Genomic DNA, 7,495 nt, shown 5'->3' with positions numbered 1-7,495 from the left:
GGCATCTCTAAGTGAAGGCTGACATCACCCTATTGTACGTGCCCTTACAAGCGTGTTTGTTTCTATCTCTGTGTGTATTAATTGGGCGCCAGTGCCACTAGGCAGCGAGCAGCATTGCTAGCTAGCAAGATTTGTGCTGCGTAGCTGGTGGCCTTGTGTGCTCCACATCGCTCCAAAACGCTCAGCAGTTTTTGGTCATATTTCTGCATGTTCTTCCAAAAGGCATTAACCCTTTCCCCCTAATTACTTACTCTCTTAATTTCATGGTTGGATTCCTCTCTGGCTAACTCATGCGCTACGGTCCAAATCCTCTCCCCCTATATATACTGCTCTCGTGTACTTCCCTCCTCCTTGCACTCCCTCCCTCTACCTCCATCGCCATTACTCTCGAGCTCGAGCTCCACAAAGTAAGCGAGCCGAGTAGCTACCTGAGCTCCAGCTTGGATCCATCTCGTCGGTCGATCGATCGTGTAGCCGTGATGCCGACGCCGTCGCACCTGAGCAGCAAGGACCCGCGCTACTTCGACTTCCGTGCAGCGCGGCGTGTGCCCGAGACGCACGCGTGGCCAGGGCTGCACGACCACCCGGTGGTGGACGGCGGGCACAGTGCCGGGGAGGACGCCGTGCCGGTAGTGGACATGCGCGACCCAGGCGCGGCGGAGGCGGTGGCGCGGGCGGCGGAGCAGTGGGGCGCGTTCCTGCTGCAGGGTCACGGCGTGCCCCACGAGCTGCTGGCCCGCGTGGAGGCCAGGATCGCGGGCATGTTCGCGCTGCCGGCGACGGAGAAGATGCGCGCGGTGCGGCGGCCCGGCGACTCGTGCGGCTACGGGTCGCCGCCCATCTCCTCCTTCTTCGCCAAGTCGATGTGGTCGGAGGGGTACACCTTCTCCCCGGCCAACCTCCGGTCCGACCTCCGCAGGCTCTGGCCCAAGCAAGGCCACGACTACCGTCTCTTCTGGTACGTCCTCTGCCACCGAGCATACGTATACCTACCCACCTGGCTTACACGTACGTCACGAGCCGACGTGTCCGACCATGCATGCATGCACGCTCCTCGCACGCACGCGCGAGCGAACTTTTTGATGCTGCTACGTACGTACGTACGCCTGCCGTGCCGTGTGTACTGTACTGACCGTCGTCCGTACGTGTTGCCGTGCAGTGAGGTGATGGAGGAGTTCCACGGCGAGATGCGCGCGCTCTCCGACAGGCTGATGGAACTGTTCCTGGCGGCGCTGGGGCTCACCGGCGAGCAGGCCGCCGCCGTGGAGGCCGAGCACAGGATCGCCGAGACCATGACCGCCACCATGCACCTCAACTGGTACAGTACAAATGGCAGCATCTAGCAGCAGCCAGCCATGACACGTATACACAAGAGATAGACATGTCGGTGCAGTTAGCTAACACGGAGGCCTGTCGTCTTCGTTCCTTGATCGATCAGGTACCCAAAGTGCCCGGACCCGAAGCGCGCGCTGGGCCTGATCGCGCACACCGACTCGGGCTTCTTCACCTTCGTGCTGCAGAGCCTGGTGCCCGGCCTGCAGCTCTTCCGCCACGGGCCGGACAGGTGGGTCACGGTGCCGGCGGAGGCGCGCGACGCCTTCGTCGTCAACGTCGGAGACCTCTTCCAAATCCTCACCAACGGCCGATTCCACAGCGTCTACCACCGCGCCGTCGTCAACCGCGACAGCGACCGGATTTCGCTCGGATACTTCCTCGGCCCGCCTGCCGACACCAAGGTAGCACCGCTCAGGGAGGCCGGCGGCAAGCCCGCCTACCGCGCCGTCACCTGGCCCGAGTACATGGCCGTGCGAAAGAAGGCCTTCACCACCGGCGCATCCGCGCTCAAGATGGTCTCCGCCTCCACCGACGACGACGACCTCTCCGACCTTATCTCGTCGTAGACCGGCGCCGGCCATCTCACCGGCCGGCAGAGAGGGATCCATCTATAGAAACAATTATTAGTGATAATTAAAGGTAGAAAAAAAACATGCTGGAAATGCTGGTGGGCAGCTCGCTAGTGGAGGAGCTAGCTAGCGCGCGTGCGCTTGTCGTGTTTAAGGTTTCCTCTCCATGTCTGCATGTGCATGTGCGTGCGATGCATGCAACTAATTAACAACCTGTACATAGAGCTTATTTGCGGCAACCAAGCTAAGCTTAATTCTGCACCTTCTGGGAGTTCGAAAAAAAATAGCGGGACCAAGCAAACAAATCTCTTTTGAGAAAACAACGCCTATGTCCTCTCTCTTGTTTTTGTAAATTTTGGGTTTAATACTCCTCTGGAAACTGGAATTGCCCCCACATACCGAGGACAAAGGGGATTTCTTCTCGCTAAGAATCACCAACTGTGTTGAAGGCACCTATTAACTAAACTAAATACCATTTTCACTTTCTCAAAAAAAAAATACCATTTTCACTACTTCTGGCCACAGGCAAGATAGTACTACAAAATACATAATTTATGGAACCATTATACCCAAACGTGGAAAGGAACATATTTTTTACCCTTTGGTAAACACGGCCAATAATTCATTTTTAAACTTCTAGCATCTGATAAGATAAGGTCTGATGTCTTGAAGATGTGATTTTTTAAGAAATCAAGGTGGTGGTGGTGGGGGGGGGGGGGGGGGGCGATCGCCCACCTGAACTCATATTTCATAAAAAAGCTGAGGGGACAGGGTGCGACACCTGGTGATTGCAACCAACAACCTAGGTCTAGGATGGCATACCGCGCCCAAGAATTAGAGGAGCAGGTTACATGGAGGGGGCGGGGAGTACATAGAAAATCTAAGAGATACACCGACACCAAGCCAGGGGCCCGTGTTTACCCTAAAGGGGGCACGGACGATCCACAAGCGGAGGTGGTCGACCACCATAGCGAGCACATGGGAAGTAGACATGAGATCCGCTTCAAAAACCATTATGTTGAGAGATTTCTAGATGGACCCCAATAGGGCAAGGATGATAGTGTTACGCGACTTCGGGTGCATGGGTAGCAGGTCTTCGAAGAGGGCGTCGAGAAGACGACACATCAGCACCAGCATGGGGACGCCCCGAGGGAGAGACAATACTCCATAAGGGGAGGAGGCGGGGCAGCCAACAAACAAGTGTGAGATGCTTTCAGGTTGGCCGGGACAAAAAGGGTAGTCCGGAGTGGACACACAACCAATGTGGTATAGCGTCGCACGTGTCCTGGTTTTTGGGAGGCGCGGTATCCAGAAGAACACCCGCACTTTGTGAGGTGCGAAACAGTCCCAGTTGATGTCCTAACCAGGTGCGATACAACCTGAGGAGTGCAGAGCTTAACAGACGTTCCATGTGACGAAGTTGGCGGAGGGGCCAACAGCAACAGTACGAACATCAGTCGACATGGTGAGGGAGATATGTGAGAGGTAAGCACGTATAAATTCCATCTCGCCCGTGGTCGCCGCAGACACTCGGTGAACAAGTGGGATCTCCACAGCCCCATCCCCCATGGTATCAGCGTTGGTGGCGAGGGGGCAGAGACAATGAGAGAAAGCCGCAGGGAGGGCCGCTGACAGGGGGTCCAATGGGGTCCAAGAATCATGCCATAACGAAATGGAGCGTCCATCGCGGGGCTCCACCCTCGTAATGGAGCGGTACAGGGGGATAAGCGACTGGAAGCACTTGCATGTGGGGTGGCAACCTGGAGGCGGTCACTGAGGTAGCTGCGCTTCACCCACCTGGTCCATGGAGAGTCTCGCCCCGTGAACAAACCATGCAATACTTTCAGCAGGAGGCACTTGTTTTGGAGGCCAAGGTCAGTAACTCCGAGTCCGCCCCCAGATCGCAGCCGACACACATAGTCCCAGGCAACCTGGCAATCGCCCCCAGAGCATTTCTCCTTTGCTTTCCAAAGCATCGTTCTCCGGTCCCCTTGGAGATCGACAGAACAGACAGAGCAGACAACACCGCAGTAGTCAATTATTATATTCTGTCCTGAGGTTAATTTGGCATTTGAAGATGTGATCTGGTAGAATTGCCCAAGTAGCTAGGATCATATATAACCTCCATACTCTTGGAAGATGTGATAATATATGTCCAGAACAGTGCTCAGGTTTTGAAAGTCCAAACGAGGATTTAAATCATTTCATCATTGAGAAGCAAAAGGGCAGTAAAACCAGATCAATGGGTTTATTTTTTCTAAACGGAGGAAAAAGCTTTGGCTCATCTCATTACTTAAGGAAAAAAATTCTAAGACAACGAAGAGCTATAGGGTGGTGCCCCTAAAGAAAATCCTACTCCCTCGGCATAATACAACTCAAACGCTTTGCAGCCACTAACACCCAAAGCCTAGCTTCCGCTCGAATCTTGGCGACGATGATGGAGGGCATGGTCAATGTGTTAGCTAATCGGTTAATTTAGGGGCAGAAAATTTGTGATGGGAGGCAGAAATAAACAGAGGAAGAAACAGGACGTGGTGTTCTTGTTTCTTCTTGCTGCAGCCTGGCCACTGATCAAATGTTTCTTTTGTTATCACTGATGATTATTCAGTAGAATCAGTACTAGGCTACTAGTTAATTAGTCAATTATTACATTTTGTCCTGAGGTTAATTTGGCATTTGGCTGAGAGGGTGCATGTCCAGTAGCTAGCTAGCCAGCCAGGCTGGTCAAATGATAGGAGCATGTGTATAATTAAAACTAGCGAGAACCTGATCTTGTGCTGGTATGCGTGTACATACATATGCACACAAGGAATGGGTGGACATGCATGTACGTATGCATACGCCACCGGAGGAAATAGGGCATGGATGTGCAGTGCATGCATCTCTACAAGCTGCGTAGGACACACCTGGCTTGTACTCTTGTACATGGAAATGTCTGCTGTACTGTACATGCATGCATGCTCTCCAAGCAAGAAGTTAGCACCAGATGGACCAGACCATGCATATACAAGAAGGATGAGACATGAGCAAGAAGAAGCTTGGCAGGAGGGTGTGTGTGTACATAACTGTATGTGCATACATGTTATATGCAGCATTGTTGTACATGTAGGGTAGAGCCAGGGGGGTTTGGGGCTTGCAAGGACAAGAGAGGGGGCGAAGGCGATGGGAAGCAGCCAAGGGAGAGACCCTTTTGTGGTGCTTGTCCTACTTCCTGAATGAAAGAAGGGAGAAAATTGGTGGAGACTGTGGAGATCTGCAGGGATCTTTTCACCTTTGGGATCCTGCTTGATGCAAACAGGGACAAGATGCCATGAGGAGGCACCCATTAGCCCCAACTAACATTCGGGGGCAGCTGCAAGTTGCACAGAGCCAGTACTTCTCAGGCCATGACAAAAGAGATGCCATCTCAGCATGACTGCATCAGTCTCTCTCTCTCTCTCTCTCTCTCTCTCTCTCTCTCTCTCTCTCTGAAAGCTGGGAACAAAACCCTGCTTGCAATCTACTACAACTGTGCATTGCTCACGCACACTACATAGACGAGAAATTTCAGAGATACTATCTTACTGAGTCTGCTTGGAATCAATGCGTGAATAAGCAAACAGAATGAGTGGGCACCGATCGAGCCACTGCTGGCTGACTGAATGAATGAGCAATGTACAGGGCGCCATGGGTTATCAGTGAAGAACAATCAATTTGGTGAATTGGTGGCATCACTTGAATGGATGCACAGAGTTTCCTTGTCGAGTCCTAGCTGGCGGTGGCAGCGGCATCCAAGTCACTCGCTGGAGTAAATGTCCGGCAGAGATATTTAGCTAGCCGACGATACCCGTTTGGACGGCGGTGAACTGGTTGGTGCATGAAGCCCGATGGACGGTCGCTCGACGTCGCCGGTAACTTGGTTTCTGACGGCGAAAAGGAAAAAATGGGTGTTGGTATGGAATGCGTCGGAAAGGCGGGCCTAGAGGAAACGACGGAGGGGTGAGGCGACGGGTGACGGAGATGGCTCCCTGAGCGGATACGTGGGGCAGGTGCCGACCTTTCTGTCCCCCTTCCGCCTGTCGACCGGCCAGACGCGCTGCGCGCCGGTTGTCTGTCGCTCGCCGGAGGCCCCCGACACGGCGTGGGAGCCCACCCCACACGGGAGGAGGAGCACGTCCGGCCGCCGCTGTCACGGCATGTACATGTACGCCGCGCCATTGCCGCCACGGGCGCCGCGCGCTCCAGCCGCCCATCGATGCTACTAGCAACGGCAAGCTCGCAAATGCCTCGATTTATCCCGGCACGCGCGGGACACGATTGTGAGAGGGCAACGGCGTGAAAATGAGGTGTGTAGGGAGGATACGCGGCCATGAGAGCGTCGGAGCTGGTTCCTGCTCCCGGCCCTCTCATGGTTTTCGCTGTCATAAACCCAAAGATTTCGCTGGAAAAGACACATCCATCAGCGATTAATGGAGAACGGAAAACGTCTGGGGAAAAGTTCTACTATGCTTGTGGTAGTTATCCCAAATCTGTGCAGGTGATTGGGTTGCCGGCACCTCGCTCGAACAAGTCTCTGATTCTGAGGATTACACGCGGTCACGCACCACAACCACATGAAGGACAGCGACGCCATTACGCTACGGATAAACACGCAGGCAGGCTGTCACAGGAAGAAACAGTGTGATCAAATGGAGTGCCCAAACGGGTAGCTCATAGGATACCGGAGATGGGTCGGGTCCTCATCTCATCTCATCTCATCTCATCTGATGATCCTCGTCGATCGACGCAGCGCATTATTGACTGACGTCCTCGTGCAAATCTACCAGCCAGCAGCACAAGACAGCCTGCAAAGAAAGTAGTAAACAAATTATAAGGGGCTTGGAGCTGGTGGTGTCTAGGGTTTCCAAAACCCTTGAATCATGTCTCACATGCTCTGGCTGCAAAAAAAAAAAAAAAAAAATCAACATTTGTTTATTACATGTCCGCTAGAGGATTGGTTGAGGTGAGTCGCTAAAAATGATAAAGCTCAAATCCGAGGAGTTTGCGTTTTCTTATGGGTTATGTGGAATACAAGAAATGGTTATAATTTTAACTATACAAAATCTTGCTCCATTATGCAGTTCATACCATTGGCTACTCACTGAATCTGTATGCGGTCGTACCTACAACCTACGGAGAAGCTGGAGGATTTGGATATTAGGTACAACCAGTTGGAGACGGTCGTTCGTGATATATACAGCCGCTGCAGCTGGAGTTTTGATCTTCAAATAGCATTTTGATATGTTGTCTTTTTTTTACGATGACCGATATATGTTTTGACCTTATGTGACACATGAGGTGTAACTTATTGTAATAGCTAATTGATAATATAGCAATAAAAGGTTGTGTTGAGATACATATCTTGTATATCCGGATGTGTATCCTCTGTAGTTATTGTATAGCGATACATATCTTTGTATTTACTATTGGGCCCGCCTCCTTCCTTGTATAGTCGAGGACGTGGCCTATATATGTACCGCCATATGCATCCGATCAATACATCGAGCATTGCATCTCTCTCTACATGGTATCAGACACCTCCTAGATCCTAAACCCTAGCCGCGCGCCGCCTC

General features: G+C 52.4%; 1 protein-coding gene across 1 annotated transcript; it reads left to right on the top strand.

Annotated features, from left to right (window-relative positions):
* Nucleotides 1-341: 341 nt before the first annotated feature.
* On the top strand, nt 342-2,165 carry LOC127341712 (gibberellin 3-beta-dioxygenase 2-1). Its single transcript, XM_051367642.2, has 3 exons — nt 342-958; nt 1,160-1,318; nt 1,439-2,165. The coding sequence occupies exons 1-3, from the start codon at nt 480-482 to the stop codon at nt 1,899-1,901; spliced, it is 1,101 nt and encodes a 366-aa protein (XP_051223602.1). The 5' UTR covers nt 342-479; the 3' UTR covers nt 1,902-2,165.
* The last annotated feature ends 5,330 nt before the right edge of the window (nt 2,166-7,495 follow it).

This window comes from Lolium perenne, chromosome 3 (genome assembly GCF_019359855.2).
Source record: "Lolium perenne isolate Kyuss_39 chromosome 3, Kyuss_2.0, whole genome shotgun sequence".
Taxonomy (NCBI): Eukaryota; Viridiplantae; Streptophyta; class Magnoliopsida; order Poales; family Poaceae; genus Lolium; species Lolium perenne.
Note: the sequence above shows the minus strand (reverse complement) of the source record. Positions and strands in the feature narration are given on the sequence as shown.

What these genes read in the sequence shown, in the direction of transcription:
- LOC127341712 (XM_051367642.2), top strand. Translation starts at nt 480, where the DNA reads ATGCCGACGCCGTCGCACCTGAGCAGCAAGGACCCGCGCTACTTCGAC. An exon ending in CACGACTACCGTCTCTTCTG is followed by an intron (nt 959 to 1,159) that starts GTACGTCCTCTG and finishes GTTGCCGTGCAG; the next exon opens with TGAGGTGATGGAGGAGTTCC. An exon ending in GCCACCATGCACCTCAACTG is followed by an intron (nt 1,319 to 1,438) that starts GTACAGTACAAA and finishes TTGATCGATCAG; the next exon opens with GTACCCAAAGTGCCCGGACC.